The 25,599-nt window shown below is 40.4% G+C and overlaps 2 protein-coding genes across 2 annotated transcripts in view; both read right to left on the reverse strand.

Moving 5' to 3' along the window:
• Nucleotides 1–4,301: 4,301 nt before the first annotated feature.
• On the reverse strand, nt 4,302–14,029 carry LZTFL1 (leucine zipper transcription factor like 1). Its single transcript, XM_062625333.1, has 10 exons — nt 13,931–14,029; nt 12,444–12,568; nt 11,693–11,887; nt 11,148–11,208; nt 10,288–10,356; nt 8,732–8,797; nt 8,530–8,607; nt 6,208–6,381; nt 5,466–5,569; nt 4,302–4,666 (listed from the first exon to the last, which is right to left on the reverse strand). The coding sequence occupies exons 1-10, from the start codon at nt 13,931–13,933 to the stop codon at nt 4,648–4,650; spliced, it is 894 nt and encodes a 297-aa protein (XP_062481317.1). The 5' UTR covers nt 13,934–14,029; the 3' UTR covers nt 4,302–4,647.
• Nucleotides 14,030–15,985: 1,956 nt separating this feature from the next.
• The window catches only part of LOC134167071 (solute carrier family 12 member 7-like), a 56,383-nt gene continuing 46,769 nt past the window's right edge, over nt 15,986–25,599 (reverse strand). The window contains exons 22-25 of the mRNA XM_062625317.1: nt 23,930–24,046; nt 21,597–21,778; nt 17,412–17,545; nt 15,986–16,961 (exon numbers count right to left, since the gene is read on the reverse strand). Of these exons, the coding sequence (XP_062481301.1) occupies nt 16,870–16,961; nt 17,412–17,545; nt 21,597–21,778; nt 23,930–24,046 (525 nt within the window). The 3' untranslated portion in view covers nt 15,986–16,869. The remainder of the gene's footprint in view (nt 16,962–17,411; nt 17,546–21,596; nt 21,779–23,929; nt 24,047–25,599) is intronic.

Genomic DNA, 25,599 nt, shown 5'->3' on the forward strand with positions numbered 1-25,599 from the left:
TGCAGTCTGCTTGTGGACATGGGACATTGCTCCCCCACAGAGGGGCATTCACATGTGTGAGGCACTAGCCTGGTCTTGATAGCACAGGGAAGGGGTTCCCACACCTTTAGGACTGGACTTCATGGCTGTCAGAGCTGCCTTTTATTCCCAGTGCCCCTTATCCTGAACAGGTCCTTGGGCATCCCATTGCCTGCGCTCTGATGCTCACCCCAACCAGCCCAGCACACTCCCCAGTTCCAAAAGTGGCCATGAGGCAGTTCCTATCATCAGCAGTGCATGTCCCCAGCCTGCTGCAGCCTTGAGAACAACACTCAAGTTTGATCCCTTGGGAATATCACCATCCCTCTACGTGCTCTGTGAGTGTGAGAGTTCATGAAACAGCCCCGTCTCTTTTCACTCACCTTCATGCTCAAACCCCACTGCTGCAGATGGACTTTTCTGTGGGGTTGCTCTTTTAAAACACTTTCAAGCAGGAAGGACCCAATACATACAAAGGCCGCTGGGAAAAGGTGTCTGTGGCCCGTTGTGGAGACAGAAGGACCTCAGAGGCCTTTGGGTCACCTGAACGCACACTGAGGTGCCAGGTCTAAACATGAACCTTGCGTGCTTGGGTCCTTGCCAAGGTACACTTTGAGCTTAGACACTTCCCACAGGTCTCCCAGTGAAGGAGGCTGCTGGCAGCACCTGTAGGAATAAAAAGGGGCTGAACAAGTCCAAGGACTCAGCTTCTTTCCTCGGTCTAAACGTATTGGTTTAGTCTCAGGCCAGGACCGGGCACCTTTCAGGTGCCAAATAAGACTCACTCAGCTTCTGTCAGCCTCACTCCTCCAGCGCCAGGAACTTGCTCCATGTGTGTTGCTCCAGTATCCCACAGACACTGGCAGAGCTGAGGCATCCGGCTGCAGGTGCAAATCCCTGCTGTGGGGCATTTGGACACAAGCCCAAGCTGCTGAGGATGTCGTGCAGGTTGTTGAGACCAGCAGAACCCCACTGGGGGACTTGGTGATCACCTGCAATAACAGTCACAACGTGGGATGCCACCTTTCTGCACGCTAGGAGAAGGGACTATGAGAGGTTCATGCATCTCCCATAACTGAATCCATTCTCCATAAGTGAATCCGTTCTTCACAGTGTGTCTTAACACTGCTAGAAATGGATGAAAACATCAGGGTTTGCCAAACCCTTCCAGATCACTGTTGTGAGGGCACTTATGACAACATCCTAACAGTTGTTGTCTTGCCTGCAGAACTGCAACATGCCAGCTAAGGGCTAGCTGGAAATGTCTCATGGGTAACCCCAAATTCTGCTGGAAGGAAAAACCCAAGGTATTTTTAGACCCATGAGCTGTACAATTGAAAGACACCCACTGAAAAGCTACAGATGTGTCAGCTGTCCCACACCAACAAAACTACTGCAAATGATTAAGAACTTAAATGCCCAGCACTGCTTGTGGGATTTATTACAAACGATGCTTATAAATAACCGAGCATTTAGCAACTCGCAGGCAGGACAGCCTTAAAAATAGCACACCACTAGCCCTGGGGATGCTTCTGTGTGTATAGATTACTGCCACTGATGAGCATAATCAAGTTAAACATTTCCTTGGCTCTGTACCTCCTTCCCATTACATTTCAAACTAGGTTACTAATGGACTGGGGAGGCTGTGCAGGCAGAGATGGGTGGTGGCCTTGGGTCGGGTCAGGCCAGATCAGGATGTTCAGGTGCAATGAAATGAATCCTTCCTCTCCCACAAACGTTGGTCTCATAAGCAGCTGGGATCACAAACTGCTATGGGGTGTCAGCTCTGGTGTTCAGAATCTGCCATTCCTGGAGGCACTCGCTTCCAAATGGAAACATGCTGGCTGTTGGCGTATTAGACGATTATCAAAGGGATGTGATGAAGGAGTCTCTGCAGCCTATGCAAATGTTCAGTGATGGTATCAAGGGAAGCAGATTAGAAGCTCCCACATATGTTTTTGCTGTTTGGATTCACTGTTCACAGTTGCTGTTCTAAGCTCCACGTTTCCTTACTTGAGAAGGAAGAAAGAATCCACCTGAATTTCCAGATCTTTGACACCTCACCGGCCACGACAACTGTGGGTGACTGCTCTGTGCAATCAGCAATTACGGTTACTCCTCTAAGCAGTTATTAGGATTGCAATTATTCCTTCCAGCTCATCACTGCTACTTGCTTCTTAGCTCCAAACTGCAGATGATGCCCTTAAGGCATGTACCCTGAAGTCATTTCCAGCCTCTTATCTACCTTAAAACTGATTTGCACTACCTCAGCTCCCCACCAAAGGCATGCCTGAGAAGAGCTCCTATTATTTCCCTTGCTTTCCTTTAGCACCACACCTGTATCCCCCTTCTGATGGCGTCATTGAGGGTACTCCCTCCATGAAGGTGAACTCAACACAGCTCTGATTCACAGAATCAGGGGTAGGGTTAGGTTAGCCTGTGCAAAAGAAGAGTCACACACTGGCACCACACTAAAATGAAAGAGACACCCGGCCTCTTCAGGCAGCTCTCTCTGTCTTCTGCCCCTTCGCGCCCCGTTAAAGCTTGCCTGCGGTTTGGGGAGGTCTGCGGGCAGCTCTCCTGTTCACCAGCAGTTGTCAGCCGTGAGCTGCCCTGTCAGTCCCGCACCGGTGTCAGCAACCCTGAACACGGACAGAGTCAATTACCAGGTTCCTAAAACCGATAATTAAAAGTAACGCCTCCAGATACTAAGTCCGCTGAAACAGAACGGTGTGCATCTCCTCACCTTCATCTGCTGAAGAGCTGGCTCCAAACGGGCTGCCTGATGCTTCAGGACACCTCTGCGAGGAGACTCGGATAAGGAGGGCTGCTGCAGGGGCAGACAGAGCAGGGCAGGAATCGCTAGGACAGTCAAAGTTAACAGTCACAGGGTAACCCCAATGGGCATACTATCTGCTCAAAGCCGTTCAGAAATACTTACAATAACAACGATGACAACAATCCTTACCTGCTCACACACAAACTTCCCTTCAAATGACAGTTATTCTTTTAATACATTTTAAAAGGCACATCCTCCTACACAGATTCAGCTTCTTAAAGCTTGATCCATTCAGCCACCTGACACCCCAAGGTGATTCATGTTTTCTTCCTGAGGCATTAAGAATCCTTTCACGGTGGTCTGACAACATTTGGTATCACACAAAAGCCAAGAGCCATCCTTGATAATATCAGGAAAGGGGAATCAAACTGAGGAATCTTAAGAGCATTCTGGCTGGACTGAAATCTAAGTGCCTGGCAGATGACCGTGGCAAAATACTGCACCTAGCTCAATGAAAAGAGAACTGTTATCTGAAGGGGGCTTATAAGGATGCTGGGGAGGGACTCTTCACTAGGAACTGTAGTGACAGGACAAGGGGTAACGGGTTAAAACTTAAACGGGAAGTTTAGATTGGATATAAGAATGAAGTTCTTTACTGTGAGGGTGGTGAGGCACTGGAATGGGTTGCCCAAGGAAGCTGTGAATGCCCCATCCCTGGTGGTGTTCAAGGCCAGGTTGGACAGAGCCTTGGGTGAGATGGTTTAGTGTGAGGTGTCCCTGCCCATGGCAGGGGGGTTGGAACTGGATGATCTTAAGGTCCTTTCCAACCCTAACTATTCTGTGATTCTATGAATCTGTATTTTACACATTCATGTTTCCAGCAAGATTCTTCACTGAGCTGCTGCTCCCTTCGGCAGATACTAAAAAGAAAACTACACAAAACATTCCTACAGAAACCAGCTCCTTAAGGATCAAATGTCTGAAAACATAATGTTTTTATTTGGAATAGAATACAACATACATATGAACGGGGACAGATGAACACGTTGAAAGCACTACTAAGAGGCTGCCAAATAAATGCAAGGCAGAAGATTACAAGTAAAAGACTTGGGAGAAGTAAGCTGTTTTCTGGTGAGGTCACATTAAGAAAGGAATGCTCCAAGAATCCCAAGAAAGTTGCTCCATTAGTTGCTCCCATGTGTTTCAGACTATCGTCTTAATGTTAAGAATACTGGCAAAATCAGAACCTGCCTTCTGATGCTCATACTTGTTTCAAATAAATTCAAGTGAAAAAGCCTAGCTTCAGTTAGTGTCTCCATTTGAAAGGGCCCAGTATTTCCACTAGAAAGCATATTTGTCTCACTATCTAATGAACACGCTCTAGCAAAGTGTTACTGACCATCAGCACATTCCATTTTTTGCCTCCTCCTTTTTACTTCCACTGTTGGAATTTGCACAGATAATGCCACTTCACGGCTACATCAACTGCAGACAAGTAACTGCAAGAAACCCTAATGCCTCTTTTTTTTTTTCTCCCCCTTTTTTCTCCTTTTCTTAACAAAAATAAACTTTCTTTGTAGGGAATGATCTCAGTTCTTCAGTAAGCTCCTCTTTGCTATTTCTCAAGGAATGTCAATGGTGAGCAACATGACTAGAGAAACTAATCATGTTATAGAAACCTGTAAATCAAACATTTACAAGGAAGTAAGGTAGGAGTGTGTCATTAAGTATTAATACAAAGTTATTTGAAGCACTAGAAGCAAAAAATATACTATTCAACCCCAAAATCACTGAAAAATAGTATCAGTCTACTTTTTCTTTCTATGGCAGCTTCTGAGAGATCAGATGGTTCAGTCATCTGGCTCGTATCTGAAGATAAAGAAAAACAAAATAAATCATTAAAACAGCAGAAAACACCCAAGCGACGTTTTGTCTCTGAAGAAAGTGTTAAACCCAAGGAATAAACTACTCCCACTAGTGACACATTCCTGTCAAGGCCAAGTGTATGACTTAGAGCAGACAACTGTATGGACTCTTTTCTCCTGTTAGAATTGGCCAGTTTACCAAGCAGCAGAATGAGGGAATGACCAGGAACCTCCCCACAAATCCCAAACTCGAGAGTGAAATTTAAACAGAAGTTTTAAGTTAAGTTCCACCTCTGTCCTCCTACAGCATCGGCCTAAGTATCCATGTTGCCAAAGTTCACTTGACATTTGCAGAATGCAAGCCTTCTACACATGTAATGTCCAGGCTGCATCTTTCCTTACTCAACAGAGGTTTACCCCTGCAGACTTCTCATTCCCATAAACAAATGTGGAAGAAGTAAGATAATGCCAAAGCATCTGGTACCTCTCCCATTTATATCTCTGTGTGTAGCAGCTGGGGGCTTTACTACACCTGTGAGTATTTTGCATCCTCTCCATACTAAATTCTCCCATTCTTTGCTACACTGTAGCTGCTGTTGCACACATCAGTCCTGTTGCAGTCCTAACATGCATTAAAAGGACTGGAGGGCCAAAAATCAGGGAACAGCCTACTAGAAGTGATTTCTAAGGGAAAATTTATAGTCTGTTTTAAAGAGAGCTTCACATTAATAAAAACCAAATGGGAGCAGAACATGGATCTAGAACCAGGATCCTGTTGGGACAGACACAACAGCACCACTTACTTGGAAAGCTTTTTACGTAGATCCTTTATCTGTTCATTCTTCTTAGTGAGAATCTCTTTCATGTTGCGATAGGCAGCTGTTTGCTGAAATTTCTTCTCCAGTTCCTACATAACAACATCAACACATTATTTACATCTTCTGAAACCCAGGCTAACACACTTTCTTAAAAAATGACTTCCTTTTCCTCCTCAAGTTTCAAGCCAGTGGTTTCTCTAATTCAGTCCAATTTAGATGAGGTCAGCTAGCAGATTCAAATGAGATCACCAGGAGAGACAGAGAAACAGAAACTTTATTTTCTAATTAAATCAGACTAAAAGTCTTCTGAAGACTGGGGCTACACTTTTCATTCCAAAATTGAAAAAAAGCAGAAATTTTTAGGTACCCCTTTAAGAACAGGGTGTCCAGAGAAGCTGTGGCTGCCCCATCCCTGGCAGTGTTCAAGGCCAGGTTGGACAGGGCTTGGAGCAACCTGCTCTAGTGGAAGGTGTCCCTGCCTATGGCAGGGGGTTAGAACTAGATGACCTTCAGGTCCCTTCCAAAATAAACCATTCTATGATTCATCTAGTTGTAATAACGCAGTTAGTTGTGGTTTTGTTATTTTATAATGCGGTTTTCCACTGAAATAACAAAAATACACAGGCACAAGTGTGACTCGGTGAACTCTGCATCCTGTAGCCTTTGCTTGTTAAACTACTAATTACTTAAAATGTGAGTAAGGATCTCATCTTTACAACATGCTAACCTTTTCAGCTGTGGATAGCTGATCCCGAACCTTCAGCAAGTCATGCTTCGTTGTCACCAAGTCCTCTTCCAAGAACTTTTGGTTTGCAGTAGAGTCACTCAAAGTCTTCTCAAACTGGCATTTCAAAGCTGCCACTTTATTCTCCAGCTCAGCGATATCCTGGTTTGCATTAGTCTTCAGCAAAAGAAATATTTAAAATGGGTCAAATGCCAGAGAAGAAATAAAATGTCAAAATGTTTTTATAAAAATTAAATCATAAAACATAAATATTTTATTTCAAAATAAAATGTCAAGTGCAAAATCCCACATGAAGTGGGTATGTATTCATTTTTAATAATTATGTTCAAGTTACTCCTGTAAAGCTTAAATTCAAAGTGCTTTAACTAAAATACAGAAAAATAGTTAAAGCACTTACTAATTTAGAACTTTAAAAAATTGTTAACCAATACACTTTAGAGATGGCTGGAATGTTTTCTCTGCCAAGCTGAGATTTCAAGTTCTTGTACATCACTTCTTTAGGAATTAGGTGAAGCCACAGGATGAAACATATAATGAGAAATTACTTAGTAAAGTACCACAGGCATTTCAAAAGCCATCGGTGTAGTACAGGTAGGAAAGGATGAAAGTGTTAAGGCTTGTACTATCATCAACCAGGTACTAATACTGCACTGTTCTCACATGCATTATAAAAAGAGCCTCCACTGTTGCTTGTGAAACAACCTTCCCATTTCCTTGTGAGAAGAAACAATCCACACTCTTCTGGCCATCAGTTCTGGGTCATAAAACATTATATTCATGTAACTGTTCTATGGATTTGCATTAAAGAACAAAGAACAAAACCCCTCTCAGGTTCAAAAGCTCAGCTTCAAACTCCCAAGTATGTCATGACTCAGGATGAGGCTGAACCAGCAGCGCCTTAAAAAGAACAAAACAACTAAAACGAAGAAAGGTCTGCTCCTTCTGTGTGGAGGATAAGATTTGAGCATAGGAAACCAGTTGATAATAGTACCTCTACAGAAGAAAAGCTTACTTTGCTTACTAGCTAGTTTCAACAATATATTTACATATGCCTGTAAATAGAAAATGTAGGAGCTGAAGAAGCAGCAAATTAGGACATGAAAGCTAATGATACTCAGCAGCCCTGACACTGAGGCCAATTACTGTTTAACCACAAAGTAGGATGAGATTCTTTTCTTTTAAAACTACACTCACTACTGGCCAGGATTTAATAAACCCCTTTGATATTTTAAACCTGTAATAATTTACAGCTCAACAAAACAAAGAAAATATTTTCCATGACTTCTAAATCAAGTTTCCCAATAAATAATATTATTGACTACAGATTTTGAAAGTGACTAGATAAAATTACAACATATTAAGGAAGCCAAGTACATACCATAAACCAGTTAGAAAGCAAAATGAAAAGAAATCAGGATTAAAATACGAAAACTGAAGTGGAAATGTTTTATGATCTTTAACTTCACTTCCAAATCTGGAAATACTGTGGGAACTTCAAAAAGTCAGTTTCTCAAAATGATGGGATTAAAATGTTCTAATTTTGTTAAAAGTTTGAACATAAATGCTTTAAATTTCAGGAAAAAAATCACACATGGATAAACTTCTAATTAGAGAATTCTAATTATTGACGAAATAAAGGTACAAACTTAAACCAGTATTGTGCGTCCTGAACAGATTTATCTGTGTCAACCTGCAGTCTTCTAGCTTATGTTTTGGGCTTTTTCCCTGCAGCAGCAACTCACCACGTTTGAATCCTCACTTACAAAAAACAATAACCTCAAGTAGTACAAATAAAGGTGAAGCCATTTTGACTGTATGCTGATAGGGGCAGAACTATGTAAAATCAAGCATTTGCCATCTGACTCATTTGCAGCAAAGCTTTAGTTGATGCTTAAGAATACAGGACACTGGATACTTCCATATAAGTATTTAGGTTTTTAAAGTCTGAAGTGAGAGCCACAAGTCTGTCTTGTCCACGTCAATATCAAGTGTAACAAGTGCTTGAAAGAATTAGTGTTTTATTATTGCTATAAAACCCAGGTTAGATATGATTCTTTCATTAGTAAAATGGGAAGAAACAAACAGAAATACATTTTATCTGGTAATACAAATATCACCCCTGAGAATATGAGCTCTGCAATGCTACTTCCTGATAGTAACTGGAACAATGCTTTCTGATAATAATTTATCATGGTCTGTGGGACACAAGAAAAGAAACACATGATACAGACCGACTTCTTAGATGTACAGGCAACAGTTGTGTTAAACAGGGGTGGTAGTGGGTGAAATCTTAATTATACTTACCTTTTGATCGCCTTGGATCATCTGTAAATCCTTCAGTAACTTCTCTATCTTGGCCTTCTCATCGAGTGCAGCTGTAGCCTGTGATACATAGAAAATGTAAAACCTCAGAAACATATTTTAATCGAAAACATAAGAATAATAATCATGGGATTCTCATTTAGATAATTCTGAGTATGGAAACTGCAGTAAGTATCCAACTTACCTGTGTTTCTACGGTCTTGAGTCTGGTCTTCAATTTTTCATTTTCTTCTTGGAGAGAAGCAACTGTCTTTGGGTTAATGAATGAAAAGAAGGTTGTGAATACTCATGCCATTTTGCATTTTCCAAATACTGCAGGTAAGAAAACACACTTCATAGCTTAGGAAAGCTCCAAAATGCTTATCAAAACAGCCTTCATCAGAAATCAGCAATCCGTTTATTGATTAGGTTTTTTGCCTCAATCAGCAAAAATGGAAGTCTCCAATTGCACTGTAATATGTAGGGCTGCTTACTGAAACTTGTCATATGCTTTACTGAACTGAGATTTGCAAGTTTAGCATCTTGTTAGTGTCAAGACTAAATAAAGAAAATTGCATGTTCAGAGAGACAAGTCTCATTGCTGTTCATTTATGCTTTCAATCAACAAGCAAGTACAAATTCATTTAGTTCCTGTTGAAAAGAGGCAAATACTGTGTTACTGCATCTCACAGAACCACAGAATCAACTAGGTTGGAAAAAACCTTTAAGATCATCAAGTCCAACCATTACCCCAGAACTGCCAAGAACACCACTAAAGCATATCAGTCACTGAGGACCTCATCTACGTAGTTTTTGAACATGTTCTGTGTCATAGGAAATAACCACATTTTATCAGTCCGAGTGAAGTCACCATGTAACTTTGAATTATTTTTAAGGGAAAACAAAGCCATCAGATGCACAAATTCAACATAAACTGTTCTGAAACAGACTTTGAAATTATTTTTGAAAGGGAACTACATTGATCTAGAACTAAAATACAAATCTGAATTCTTGACCACTTTATTTATGTTAAGGGATCGTTCTGGTAATGCAGGCTGGAAGACAGAAAACACAACTCCTCGCTAGATATCTTGTCTGCTCATAAATTAGAAGTGTATTGGAAGAAGCGTGGCATTTGAAGGAAGTTCAGTTGAACCAAGCAAGTTCAATACCTAATAAAAACTATTGATAACACTAAATAGTAGAATGTGCTTTGGAATTATGAAAATCTTTAGCAAGTGGGAAATGAGATGTTTTCAAAACTAGTCAATTCTAAATTCTTCAAATGCTTGTTTCTTTGGGAGGAATTTAACCAGCTCACAAAAGGAAAAAGACTGAATGTAATAAGATTGACTTAAAGTGATACAGAATGTTTGATAACCTGATTATTTCAGCCAGCTACATATCCTAATTTACTTCCTTGTTGGAAAGCCAGCTAGCTGAACAGAACAAACTGAACACTGGTTTCTACTAATTTACCTGATTAAATGGAAATCCAAATAACTTCAAAGGCCAAAACGTCTTTTCAAAAGGAAGGTCAATATTGCAATACGTGTTAGAGACCATAACCACACAATAAATTTAAGATGCTTTATAATATTTATTAATTTATTAGCATTTTAATTTATATTCTGGGGTATACTGCCTTGACATCTATACAGCAACAGGCATGTTATAAGGATATTGCTGTACAGCTACCCAGTTCAGCTGAATAAGCAGAATGGTCATTGATCACAACTGCACAAACAGACAAGTTCTTACCCTGTTTAGCAGCTCTGTCCCACCTTCATTTAATGGAGCCAGTTTTGGTCTAATGAGGTCTGTGCTGGGCTAAAGAAATAATAAAGGTTAAAGATGTAAATTATACAGATTTCTAAGAGGAAGAAAGGTATGTCTGTAACCTGTAAAACAACTACTGACAGTCAGTTTGGCTTTCTTTTGTAAATAACTTTTTCTTAGTTCATTTTTTACCAGTATCTTGGCTCCAAAGTTATATTCTGCACTTGCAGCTAAAGCTAAATGAAAACAATGCACAGAGACATAAAAGGGTTGCAAACTTGAATTTACAAAAGACTACCAATGCTACAGCAATTAAAAGAAAAAGGAGTAAGGAAAACAGAGAAAATATTTGAGCAATTATAAAAGCTCCAAATAGTGTTTTAAGTGTTCAAATATAATATATATTAACTAAATATACCTTTACACTACAAACCAAGTAAGGTGCAACCATAATCATGCAAGATAAGTTAGAGTCACAGCTCTACTGAGGAATCTTCTCAGCTCTTGATTCCATGCTGGGACAAGTGAATGTCCCAGTTCCAAGGGAATGAGATGCTCCAACACATCCCTAGTCTGGCTGATTTTGGGATGAGGATCATGAGGCATGCCCTGGATGCGCAGAACCCACAATCTGGAAGCAGCCAAGGCAATTCAGTGTGAGCATTGGTGCCGAACTGCAAAATGCCACTTTTTGGAGACTTTCAAAGATTGTTTTGAAAAAGGAGGTTTTATTTGTGTTTAGCTTTTTCTCTCTAAAGCACGAGGAGCCAGTACTAAGCATTTTCAACACCTGCCATGACTCCACATGACATGATTATGATTTAATTAAAATAAAAGTCTACCTTCTTGTTCGAAGATATAAATTCTGACTTTTCAAACTCAGCAACCTGCTCCAACAATTCTCTTGAAAAGAAAAAGAAGGAAGGCAATTATTTACTAGAAGAACTATGTTATGAAACACATTTTACTAAGCTGATGCTATGCTCTTTATTGCATGTAAGATTCTCATTACAAGTACAGAATGAAGACCTATGCACATGCAATAAGTGCAATAGATCATGTCATGAAATGGCATGGTATATGCATTAGAATTATATGATTTAGCACCCTTGATTAAAATATAATCTACTCAAAAAACAAAAGGGTTTTAATCAAATCCTATCACTTGCTCTTTAACTGATTAATTCAAGTAAAAGCATTACCAGTAAAAACATCTTCCCAACAAATGTGAAATTATTGTGTACCTTGATACTACATAGATGGAAGACTTATCATCGATACAATGTAAAAGAATAGGTTTCTATGGTTAGGAAAAGAATGTGAATAATCAACCCTTTGGAGTTTTCTTATCACTGAAAGGCATTCTGTACAGCCTAACGTATGTTACCGATTCTCCAGTTCAGAGACATCCGTCTGTAACTTCAGGTACCATTTCTCAGCCTGCGAAAAGATCTGCCGCAGAACTAACACATTGGTGTAAGTTGTGTTTATGAGCTCTGACTCCACTTCACTGTGTACAACAGTCTGCAGTCCGTCCAGCATGTCTGTCACCTCATCGACTGTGAAGGTCTCCTCAACCAGTCTAAACAGAGCAGTCAAGATGAGTCATGTATGATAAAGGTTAACAGTTTTGCATTGTTATGAGATCTCACTATACAGATATCAACCTTACCTATTGCAATGTCCTTCTGAAAATATCCACTATGACTAGTTAAACAATGACCATGGCACTACTGACTGGTTGTTGTACTTAAATTTTCTCTTGGAAACATTACAACCATGAATATGACATTACATCTTGCTTCTGATGTCTAAAGATGATGCAAGTCTGCAGAAGTATTAAGAGAACAGAATCATAGAAATCTGTATTACTTCTGCTGCAGGCTTGCATCAACTTTAGACATGAGAAGCAAAATGGAAAGCAATGACATGCTGACAATATCTACATTAATTCCTAAGACTCTGAACAAGTCCTTTTGAAGCTGATTTGTAACATTTGGAATATTATTGGGTCTTTCTTCCTCACTAAGAACATCATACAAATGTAAGCAGAGAAAATTCACCCCATTAAGCATTTAAGCCTGCACCTGCTGCTAGCACATTTTGCCTCATTCTTCAGAAGTAACCCCCCATGGTACCTGCTGTCCTTAAGGTTCTGAAAACAAGAATCCACTGTCTTGAGACACAGGCTGCGCTTGAAACGAGCAAAGCGCATGTAGTTGATGACTTCATTCTGGTGGTGCTCATTAAGGCCTAGCTCTGCCTGTGGACAAGGATATAAGCACAAAGATGAATATATAGTAAGTAAAAAGGAGCAGAAGCATTGTGGAGACTTGCCTTCTGACTAGTCTTTGTGCACATTAACTAGTATGGTAAAAAACAACCATATTTTCATACTTGTAATCTTTATATATACCTCACATACGTGCTCCTTTCTTTAAAAGCACCAGTACATGGAAGGAGGGCCTCAAGTGACCAGTACCCTCAGGAAAGTCATACAAAATCAGAGAGAGACACAATCAGGGGATCATAACCAGAAGGACTGTAGTGGAGGGAAAGCTCTTAGATAAATTTGTCTTTGTATTACATGTATGAATATATAATGTAGCTAAATGATGTATCATTTATAGATGTACTAATAAAAACATGCAGGAAAGTATATTATGTTTCCTTGTCAGTTTGAAGCTTCCCATACAACCTTAAGTGAGTGATAAGTTGAATTTGTTTCTGAATAGCCTACTGCCCAGAAAAAACCCATCCCCAGGTCAAATTAAGACAGAAGTGGTTTTACACGTGGCTAACTGGCCTTTCTATGCACGACTCTAGTTCAAAAGAGGGAGTATCGGCATGGCCAATTCTATTAGAATAAACCTCACTCGTGCAAGCAGCACAACAGGGCACGAATGTGAGTTTATGACTGGAGGCAACCAAAGGTGAAGTCCATTTCATTGACTATAGTATTATTGGTTAGTACTGTTGGTGTTGCATGCAATAACTCAGGCAGTTAACTTGTGCACCTTGTCCTTGTTAATCCAACTGCACAGGGTCGCTCCAGTGCAAATGCAATACTGGAAGGACACCGCTGAAAACCTGAGTACCCATCTCGACTGCCTGGAAATTAAAGGCAGTGTAGGAGGCACCAACGGCAGTAGATAAAACAAGCTCTCACAGCGTGGTTTCAAGTCTGATGACTCCCCACAGTGTTCCACATCGTGCAAATGTGAAATCACGTGAAAAGCTCAACTAATGTTTCCTTTGCTGTTGCTGGGTGTTCTTTAGATAAACAGTTTCTGCTCGTTGCAGATGGAAAGGAAGACATGCCAGCACCAGTGCTGAAACCTCACAATATAGAAAGCAGCCCCAAAAAGAAATTAAGCTCATAAACAAATACATAAACGCAGGCCAGAGGCACTCGTGATCTCCAAGCTGGGGCGCCACATCCTACCAGCTCCACTGCTCTCCGCAGGGCCCAACAGGGGTCACGGCGGAGGCGGCAGCAGCCCTCTATGATCGGCTCCCGCACGACGACAGGCCGCCTCCCTGCCCACCGCAACGCGGAGCGGCTCCCCCCGGCGGCAGCACTGCGGTACCCCGACCGACAGAGCCCGGAGCCTCCGGTACTCACCATGGCGGCCCCTCCACCGGCGCTCAGGCCGCGGCCTACGGGCTGACGGTTGCCATGGAGAACGAAGGCTCGCGAGCGCCCGAGCTGCGCTCCGATTGGCGGCGGCTCGCTCACGTGACTCGCCCCTCCAGCTCAGCGGACGGTAACCAGGGCAACCGGCGTTGCGCCCCGACGGCTCCCGCTGCGCCCGGTGCCATAACCTCACACTGACCTGAACCTATAACCCAACCCATAAACCTGACTTTAACCCATAACCCAACCCATAACCCGGAAACCTAACGGCTTAAACCCAAACCCTCACCCTAACACTAAACCTAACCCCTTAACCCTTACCCCTTACATTAACCCTAACCCCTAATCATAACCCTAACAGCTTAAACCCAAACTTTCACCCTAAACCTAACCTAACCTAACCTAACCTTTACCATAACCCCAACATTAACCCTAGCCCTATTGGCTAAACCTAAACCCCACCTAACCTTAACATTAACCCTACCCCTAATTGTAACTCTAATGGCTTAACCCAACATAACCCTAACCTTTACCCTGCCCCCCCTAACCCTTACCCCAACATTAACCCTAACCCCTAAACCTAATCTAACCAACCCTAATCTAGCAGAGGGTTATATAGAGAAAGAACATTGAGTGCTAACGGAGCTGTGAGTGAGCTGGGAGGGGAATTTGAGGCTGAATACACGTTCTCATGTGTTAGGGATGAGAAGTCTGTGTTAGCAATAGGTAAAGTCTAATCCCCCCAAAGCCCCAGCAAACCCCAAAAGACAGCAATCCCCTATTTTCCTTCTTGATGTTGCAACTACTACTAGGTGTTTGCAGTGACAGACTGGGAGACAGGCACAATATATTCAGAGATTTTGGTGCCAAACTAGTAAAGTGCCTACTGAGCATATCCAAAAGGATTTGTCAGGGCTAAACCCATGACATCTCATTGTCAATCAGTTCTTTAAGGAACAATGAGTAAGCAACTCTTACCTCATAGAATCAGGCCATCTTATCTCCTAAAGGCTCTCATCTTCAAGGCATGTCAGCACCAAGAATTTCTCTATCGAATCTCTACTAAACAGATGTATTTTTAACAGTCGGTAAAAGAAACCCCAAACTTTCCCAACCCTGGTCTGAAATAGTTGAACCCCAAAGCCATTAAAAAACCTCCAAACTGAACAATAAAAAGCCCAAAACCAAAATCACCAAAGGAAACCAAAGACCCCACCTGTAGCAGCCTCTGAGTGCCTAACCCAGAACTGAATCCTTACCAAGAGCCAAGCACAGTCATCTATGAATGCCTGCTTATGGCCCTGCACCACGGACCTCGAGTGCCTTTTAGTGTGTTACAAGAAAAACAAAGAGCCATTTGGATTGCACCAGAGGTATCCAACTAGTTTTCTCCCCAGTGGTCTGAGAATGCCTTTTCATGTACTTGATACATGTGTCTTTCATTGTACCTAAAGGCCTTGAAGGACTTTGGTGTGCTCCCAGGGTACCTATGAGTGCTTCTACATAAACCTAAGCCTACCCTGAAGATTAAACCTACACCCAGTGCCTTCTGAAGTGCAGCATTGCCTTGTAGTGCGTCCCAGCAGTGTTTATGAACCATCTGAAGTTCAACAGGCCACCTGATTATCTTTCTGTGTTCCTTCTGTTGATGTGCATCAAACTGCAGGGGCTGGCAATGGGCTGCTTTCAGCTTTTGCTGTTTATAACTTTGCTTTGCCCAGGAGAGCTAGGATAAAAGCACTGGCCTTGAGCCTAGCCAGGTATTTGGGCCCTGCATCCCTGCTATCCCAGTCTGAGCAACAGAGGTGTCGACTGTACTATAAAAGAATAGTTTATATATGCTTCAATAAAACCACTCTTTTTAGAATAGAAACATCGTCCAATATTCAAAATAAACCCCACTTTAGGTTTTAAGCAACATTTAGAAAACTTAACAGTGTCCAAAAAGAAGCAGAATTCTGACAGAAGCAATCAAGTTTTTGTTGAGCACTAACACAGCATTGTTCAACGACTCCAACTGAAGCACGCTTATGGGCTCAATGGGTTCAGAAAAGCAGATTTTATTTTCAACAGCAGCACATACATAGAACATTTTCAAAATATACATATTTCAAAACAAGAGACTGCACTTCATTAACCAACTTGCTGTGGCTTATCAACTGTTACAATCATGACTGCAGCCAGGCAGAGTTACTGTTCCACAGCCTTCCTACGAGTTGGATGCTTTTCGGCTCCACTGGTATAGTTATGCAATACACTATAACCGCTAGTAGCTCATGAAGAAACCCCACACAACTTGCCAATTTACTGTTACTGCCATTGGGAGGCTTCAGCTACCAAAGTACTTTAAAAAGGGAAATGTTATTTAAAACAAGTATGGCAAATAATGAACTTCAGGGAAAACACTCTATGCACATAATATATGTGTTTGAGTGGTTGTATATATTTCTGCCTGAAGTTTCCTGGGCCAGGACTAGTCCCAACAGATGCAACATAGCAGCATTTTGGTAAGGGAGGAAGCTAACTTTTCCTAAAGTCTTTCCCTTTTGTTTCGATGCAGAACAAAGATTAAACCAATCAAAAACGGCTTGCATTTCTAGATGTTTAAACACAGCATTGCATTAATTTTTCCTGTGTTTCACCACAGTTTAACAAGTGTCAGAATATGCTACATGTGAATATTCTAACCCAGCCACCGTTTCTCATTCACTACAGAAATATTTTCTACATAAGCCTATCTTCTTAAAATATAATTTAAATACAACCTTTTAACAGGAAAAAAAAAATAAACCAGAACACACCATCAGAAGATTCAGCTTGCAGGTAATTTTCAATGCACTAGAACTCTTAATGAAGCTGCTCCAACTGTGGCAAAGATCTTTGTTTTCTCATTTGGGAGGTGTATTTGACCAAAATGAGCAAACAGGTTAAGAATAAATGGTGATCACTTCACGTCCACTGCCTCGGACCAGGAGAACTCTGTCCAGACCTTCTGTCAAAACTTCTAAAAACTCCATGTCTGGAATATCATTAAGTCAAGGAATTTATCCAGGAAAGAAACAAAAAAGCCACCAATACCTTTAAAAGTCAGATATATAATGCAAAAATCAAGTTCAACAATTTCCTCAAGGAGTTTCCTTGTGTCACCCTTTACTGTCCCATAACATAATCCACCTGCTCGCTCAAGTGGAAATGAGGCTTAATTTGAGTGAAAACTACTCACCTACACAAAAGATGAAAAGAGATTTTAAATTCAGTTAAATATTTAGGAATGCTTTACATTGACTCAATCCCCCCCTTCCCAATCATCAACACTTCTTAAAACTGTGGAATCAGAAGTTGTCTTCTTAAAGGCAAGCTTATGCTCACCACGGTTACCACTGGTTATCCTAACCAACAGACAATGGCACAGTCATAAAGATCAAATTTCAAATGTCAAGAAATACGGAAGCAGTGAAGCAGAGGATACAGTTTTCATCTCCTTTTCTGTTTTTGGGAGGTCCAGGCATATTCAGGAGGACTAGCTGAGCATGCTGCGATTTATTAAGCACTACTCCATTGAGCTTCACAGCAGTGTGCATTCTTCTCACATTGGACTGATTCCTAGCGTGCAGACAAACATTTTTAAGTATTGCCACAATATGTATTTGAATTATACGTTATGTATTTGAATTTATAAGTTTCATCTATATGCACATAGAATAAGTTGCTTTCATGGACACCAGTATTTGTACGCATTCAAACTAAATTATAGGAAACGCAATACCAAGGTTTAAAAGATGGGGTTTTGGGTTGGGTTTTTTTTCCATTTGAAAAGAACATTTAACTCTGAAATTCAAGCAATTCTGAGCACATTGCCAAAATGCACAATTCTCCCCATTGTCAGCGATCTTTTGCAACAATGAAGCAAAATTAAGTTTAGTGCAGTTTATTAAACTATATATAAGAAGTAACTGGGTTTGTACAGGGAATTCCAAGCAAAGGAATTAAAGGAACGCAGTGGAAAGATTACAGTATGTATGTTGTATGATACAAGATTTCCCTCACGCTCTCTTGGAGACATTACCAGGTTCCAGTAAGCCTGGTAAAGACAATTCAGAAACAGCAAAGAATTTCTGAAATTAATAGTTCTTATGTCTTGAGTAAGGTAGCAAGGAATGAACTGAATCCGAGCCTCTCCCCTTACACTATCAATATTAACTATGTTGTTTCTTGTGCTCACAAATATAATCACAGATTTACAGTCAAGAGGAAGAAACTGTTAGGACTTCAGAGATTTCCATATTTTAGGATCAACCTTGGATGATTTCGTCACTCTTCAGAACAAAAGAAGTTTCCTCAGAGTTCTTGAGAAACTGCCACCTGTGCAAAGCTAAGACTGGAAATAAGTCATATGCTACAGTACAAGAAGAATATCCAGACTCTACCTTAGTGGAGCCAGAAGATCCACTGCCCAAAAATAGATTTTCACAGGTGTCACTTTAAAGGGAACCTTGGAAACAGGGTGGCAGCCCTTCTCATAAATGGAGATACTGGTATATTGATACAAGACAAATATCACTCTATAATATCCAATATTTTTGGCACACTAGCTAGTAGTCTCTCAGCTAAAAGTGCAACTGTACCCTGCTCAACTAGGCTCACACGCTGTCCTATAGCACAGAACAGGCAGGCTAATAGCAGAGGGACACAAGACCTCTGAAGCGCCTGATGCTCAAGGCTGGCATCTTTCGAACCCCACTAACAGCAATCAAAATTACAGCACAAACCCCAGCACTGGATCAGCTCAAGCAAAAACCAGAAACTAATGAGACCTCTCTTCCCAAAAGAAAAACATTTAGGAGGCCCAAACGTCAAAAGGAAATGCCTAACTTTGTTCTACTACTACAAGAGGTCCTTTCAGGGGGCTACACTTAGTTCTAGAGTCTTCTAGCAACATGTTTTATAGGTAAGTGTGGAGTTGAGAACAGCCAGATACAGGTTCATTCAAACATAGGGTGCTGAGAAAGATGGAGAACGATGGGAGCAACTTGTGTTCTCCTAAGTCCTGTTTGTTGTTTTTTTTTCACTATGAAGGGAAAAGCCATTAACAGGACACTATTAGAACAGGTTGTATCTTCATTCTTGATTTTGCAGGGGCAACTAGAACAAGGGAAAAAAGGCACCCAGCCAGAAGCTTGGTGGCCCGTGGAGACCAGCCCCATCAATTTCAATTGGTTTTTTTTCTCCACCCCATTTTCCCCCAGGACAATGACATTTCCAAAACAGAGTTCAGTTTATCTGTCCATCCTGGCCCAGTGGCCATCTGTTCTGAAAACTTAACTGTACCGAAACTATGTTATGAACAAAAGAGTACTTCAAGCTCAGTATTTCGAAGCAGAACAGCAGCTTGAGAAGACCAAAGAACAACTATGAAGTGAGGCAAGAGTGTATGACTGAAGAGGTGTATAACCATTAAAGTAGAAACACTGTTAAAGACAAAATGCAGAGGAAGTATAAGGGGTGTAAATTTGCAATGGAGTGGGCAAGGATTCAGCACTGAAGTAAAAGATCAAACTGAGCCTGAAAGTACAACATGAACCAAGGCTAACTAACTTAATTTATCCTTCAAGTAGTGGCAGAACTGAAATCACACATGGGACACAAAGTAAGCTCAGTTTTCATGAGAAGCTCAATTTACTAAACAGACAAAATGAAGATAACATTCAGCTCTGAAAAGAAGCAGAGCAGCCACAAGTCAGTTCCACCCAAGAACAGAGAGCTGTAGTGTCCCATTTCTGTATGCTTTCATCCCCAGTATTCATCTGAACTCAAGTTATTTCTACACATGATGGGTTAGTAGAAGGGAGGAAAGAACTGGCATGTGATGAAACGTGAAAATTCCCTTTGGGAACAAATTTATCCTTATTGTCCCAGTAGTTATTTCACAATGGGGAGCATTTTCCCAGAACAAGAAAACCATAATTTTTAATGTAGTTAATTAGAAAGCTAATTATTATACTGGTGCAGAGGAGTACTGTCAAGTTCTACATTCTTACAGAAAGCAAAATACACATTCTGTGACTCACCTTGAACAAAAAGTGGATATAATATTTCGAAGAAAACATTAACAGGTCATGATGAATATCTTTCAGTGATAAATTGTAAATCGCAGTGCATAAAACAAGGTACAAAACTATACACATACTGCAAATTATGGTTTAGGAAACACACAGACAATGTACAGGACCACAAGGACCAGGGAACACAGCCTATGTTGCTTAAGTGAAATGAAATTTAGACTTACAGATTTCCCCATTCTCTACGTGGAAGGGAAGCAAATGAACAGGAAAGAATATATTTATGGCATCAGGTATATTTCTAATTCAACAACGTTGTACAGGCACACCAAGTTTGAAACTTAATTCCCACCCCCAACCACATATAGTAAATTTAAAACATCTGAAGTCTGTGTCTTGCACAATTCTAAAGAAATAATAGTAAGTATTTCCAAGATATTAACACTTTGACACCCCCCCCCCCCCCCCTTTTCCCTCAAGGATTCAAGTATAATGCAGCCCAGAACAAAACCAGTGCTTTAGAGCAGAAGGAAGATGGAAGGATGATGTTTGGAATTTGCAGAAGGTACACCGTTTGTAAAGAGCTCAGAGCAAACCCACAGAACAACTCAGGGTTTTAAGGGGCTGATTCTAAGTGTAATTTCTGTGTGTAAATCCTAGATTTAAGAACTGTTTCCTTTAGATATTAAAATTTCCATTGACATCCACAGTTTTGCTAGTCTAGGCCATGCTTATAACTGCACTCCTCCAGAAGTCAGAGAAAATGCGTATGTGTATGCATGCGCCTGAACGCAGCACGAAGCGGCAATCAAGCTGATGTCTTTCCGTCACTGGTTTTGTGTCTGCTACATTAGGCTTGACAAAGGCAGTAGCTGTTATCTATTAAGTGACCTCTCTTTAAGGAAAAGACATTGAGGAATATTTTAACAGGAAATATAAACAGACATACATATAAGCACAAGTTTTATCTTGCTTTCATTTACAGGATGAGGACTGAACATCTTTTAAACAAAAACCAAAACCAACCCCCAAAACTCCACCCAAACCCCAAAACATAAGCTAAATGTCTTGAAAGAATCTATCAGCTTCTTTGGTATGCCCTCCTCCACCCCAATACAACAGAATAATTGAGACAGGGAAATGATATACAGTTTAAAATTGTTATCACCATCATTATTATTATTACTACTACTACTATATTACTAGTACTATTCCTATTTATTAGTAGTAGTAGATAATAATTTATCATTATCATTATCTACTATTTATCTCTCACAGGAAGAGAGAGAACCAAAAACTATCATTAAATATTTTAACATATATGCTTTCTGGAACAATCTAGAAGCTGAGTTTACAGCTTGAAGCCTGTCATTTAAGCTTCATTGACCACATTTTGGTGAATGGCTCTTTACAGTCATTGCTGTTCCACCCAGTTCCATGCTAGTTTCATGATGATGGCATTTAAGTGTAGTGCATGGAAAGATCATATTTATACTCAACTTTAAATAAATCAGAATCTCTTAAACAAACAAAACCCAGAACCACCCCCAACACTCAGTCAAACAGAAAACTCCAGACATCACGTGTATACTTACGGTTTCATGTTAAAAATATCTTTAAAGCCAGATGCATTTGAATCTTTGTTTTTATGCTTTTCAGCTACAAACTTCTCTTTAGTCCAGGTCATGTGCACTTTTTCTGGTGCAGCAGCAGCCACGCTTTCTTTGACTGCTGGAGTGGAGTGCGAGGCAGTGTTTCTGTCATGGATCAGCTGAGCCTGGCCACAAAACAAACCATCACCTCAAGATTCAGCCACAAAGAGCATTTGTAGATTACACGGTATTAACATGCTGAAATGTAATTTCACAGCAGTGGAATAAAAGGCAATACAGAAAAAAAGGCACCTCACCTTGCAAACAACTATCAGACTGCTTTGACTTCACTATGAAATGAAACTGCAAGATCACGTTTGGGCTGGGATGTTATTTTGTAATGAACTGAAATGAGGCTAATCCAGCCAAAGAGTACTTTATTAACACTGGGGGTTTTGCCACTGAAGCTTGTTCAGTTACACTGTTATTTTCTCAGCTACTGTCCTAAACGTTTTCCATTGCACACAACTTGAGCTGAGCTACCAGCATGACCCCAGTAAGGCAACATTAGACTAGCCAAATTGCAGGCTAGCTACCTTCCATTGGATTATTTATGCATGCAAGTGCATATTACAGAAAAAAAGCCAATCAATGTAACCATGAAGGAGCCTTCTGAAGAGATAGCCCTTACAATAGCAGAAACTCAAATCACAGCTTTAAGAACATAGTACTGTTGTTCCCGCATGCATGCAAACTTCTCCGTTCCCTGTTTTGCATCCCTCTTACTCCTCTTGAGGAAAGAAGGAAGAAATATTTGAAGACATTATTTACTTACTTACCTTTGTCCATAGGCTTCTTTATTTCCATCAAAAGCAACACAAATACAGTACCTTAGACTCTTTCATAAGTGAACTGATATAGGGGAGGACTGTTTCGTGTTTTGGGGTGTTCTATTTTGGGGGGTGGTTGTTTTTCTGTTTGCTTGGTTTTTTTTGAGATCTTTAGCAGTTAGGAAGTCTCTTCAGAGACTTGTTAAATCCTGAGTTGAAGCTCCAGTTTCATTTGGGAACATCAACCACATGTTAGTGATGGTCACGTCCCTCCATATGTGATGATTGAGAAGAATCAGTTCCATTCAGATCACAGTCAAAAGCATGACGAAAATCAAAGCAGATGACAAAAGTACCTCTATCTCTGAACAGTGCTTTCCCGACTGGCTCATAAACTCTAATTGCAGCTCTTCTTAAATACGCAAGACCTTCTGTATTTCTCCTAAATAATTTCCCCATTCCCTATCCCTAAGGATTCCAAATCCTAAGTTAAATTCTGAGGTTTACATATATCTTTATTTTTTTTGATGGTCTACATATCTCCCCAGAAGATTAAATCATGAGTCAAGACTATGAATGAGAAATTACTGTAAATACAGTTCTATCATGAGAATGAAAAAGCTAACAAACGCATGCAGATATCTGACGTGCCATACAGCATCCAATGAGCTAAAATGTCAAACTAATAAGTGCAAGATGAGTTCAGTACAACTAGGCTTCAAAGAAGGACAGCTTGCCATTTTTATAAAGACAGAGAGGCCAAGAGAAATTCTGGAGCTATAGCACATGCTTATAAAAATGCAAAGGCACATTTTTGTTAGTGCTATTTTGATACCAAATTAATTACATGAAATACATCACGTTCTTCTCACACTTCACAAAGAAAGGGAAACAGAAAGGCATACAGCATTTCTACAGACTAGGCTAACACATCTTTAGATAAGAGCAACACTTCAAGTGCACGCTAAAACCATTGATCGCATCAGTCCATTTCCTTTCCAACTCACTATGCAGAAAGCAGTAATGACATTTGTGGGTTAATAATGGCTTGTCCATAAGCATGGAAATCTCCTTGAAAAGCCCTAGCATATATATAAGGTCTCAGAGAAGCTTAAGTACTTCAAACCAGGAACTATAAAGGAAGGCAATACTTTGTAAAAGTATGAAACATACTTATTAATCAAACAACCACTGTTAAAACTTTTAAGAGATAGAAGGCAGAGAAATATTTTTGCTTCTGGCTCTTAAGAGAAACAGGCACTCCCAGAAGTGTTTCTTGTATGGGAAGCAAGCGTGAGAAAAAGAGAACATAATCCATGTTGCAAAAGCATAATCTAGAGAACAATATATAGGGTAAGATAATGAATTTAGAAAAATAATAGAACTTAAATTTATGAAGAACTTTTCCAAAACAATGAATGATCAAGTTTGTAGTTCAGTTTGCAATAGTGACACTTCAAGTGTTGCAATGGGAAAATCTATCTAGCCAGTAACATGCCCAGCTACCTCCTCCTCTCGACAATCATTAGTCAGCAGTGCCTCCGCATCTTGCCCAATGGACTGTGGACTGGAGTAGCTTTTTCTTCTGATTGAGCCTCGAGACTCATCAGTGATGCTCTGAATCTGGGACAAAAAAGGTTACCAATGACCAAAAAACCCCCCAAAACCCAGTCTACAGAAAAGAGCAAATGATGCTATTATTCAAAATAAAATTTGGCTTCTTTTAAATAGATGACATTTGGTATTGTAGCTTGTTCTAAACTTGGTTTGTTTTCACAAACATGCCATTTGTTTATGCATACTATGGCTCACTTCCTGGAACATTTAGCAGATAGTTACCAAGTCTGTTTACAGAGATTTGTAAAAATGGAAAGTGAATTAAATCCTACATGGAAAACCTATATGGAAACCTCAACTATTCCTATGTTTGTGAGGGTCACATCCCTGCACGTATATGATGATTCAGATGAACTGATTTTATTCAGTTACAATCGGAAGCATGAAAAAACATTTAAGCAGGTGCGAAAGCTGCTTTCCAACTCTGAACACTGATTTATTTCCCAAACAGTGATTCACAAACTATTATTGTGTTCCTCACTTACATGCACCTGCATTTCTGCCAATCTTACCTGGCAGCAGCAATATGCACAACAGCAATTGCGCTGCGCATCCCAACACCAAGTAGTGGTGGGAGGAAGACTGCCACCTTCTCACAGTTCCAACAACATCACCACTTGGCCCAATTAGTCAGGACAAGACAGAGAAGGAAGCAACAGCGACCAGGAAGGGCAGTAAGGAAGAATGAGGCTCTACATTTTCTTTCATCTTTGTAGTGCTACCGTCAAAGTCAAAAACCAGTAAATGTTTGGCAGTTGCACCTAAGCCTTCAGGTTTTGCACTTTGCATGTGTTATATTTACATTTGAATAGAAGCACCTAAACCAAGTTCCTCAAAAAAAGGAAACAAAAATCCAACGAGCCCCCATGCCCCAGCTCCACAGGAAAGCCCAGGGGCAGGATCAAATAAAATTCCATTTTAAAAATTGATGGGAAAGGGGAGAGTGAGGGTGATTCCTCGGGGATTAGAGCATAACTATGAGGGAAACGGCAAAAGAATGCTGTACAAAACCAAATTCTTCTCTTTGCAAAGGTTTGAACCTCATTTGAAGAGGTACAGGCACAAAAGTGAGGTTAAAATACTAATCTAGGTGTTAACAGGAAACAAAACTACAAGCACAATTCACAGTTGGACTATCAGGGTTATATTTGTCTGGAGACAGATAATGAAAACAAAAGCAAAGCTGATTTGAACTAGTGATACTAATGACAGAAATGTTTTTGAGGCTCTCATAAAGCCAGAGGGGATGGCTCGACTCATGTAAAAGATGATCACATTAAGAAAAGGCCTGGCACACTGAGTGCCTACACTCAACTTGTAGCTCTGGAGGGGAAGGTATAACTAAACATTTTCTGATGAACATACACAAGAAAGAGGCAGATTAATATACCCAATCAGAAACATCATGTGGATAGAGCTTTTATTCTGGGATAAGGCAGGACATAAGTACTAGATGTTCTTGGAATTATAAAGGATTTTACTTCAGAACATGAAAGAAATTCAATGGTATTTTGTACATTCGTATTTTACCCTGCCTGATATGAAGGAACAAGCTGAAG

This window comes from Pezoporus occidentalis, unplaced genomic scaffold (assembly GCF_034315485.1).
Source record: "Pezoporus occidentalis ecotype Australia unplaced genomic scaffold, CSIRO_AGI_Poc_V1 ctg28, whole genome shotgun sequence".
Classification (NCBI taxonomy): domain Eukaryota; kingdom Metazoa; phylum Chordata; class Aves; order Psittaciformes; family Psittacidae; genus Pezoporus; species Pezoporus occidentalis.

What these genes read in the sequence shown, in the direction of transcription:
- LZTFL1 (XM_062625333.1), bottom strand. An exon ending in GTCTCTGAACTGGAGAATCG is followed by an intron (nt 11,209 to 11,692) that starts GTAACATACGTT and finishes TTTCTTTTCAAG; the next exon opens with AGAATTGTTGGAGCAGGTTG. An exon ending in TTATATCTTCGAACAAGAAG is followed by an intron (nt 10,357 to 11,147) that starts GTAGACTTTTAT and finishes TTATTTCTTTAG; the next exon opens with CCCAGCACAGACCTCATTAG.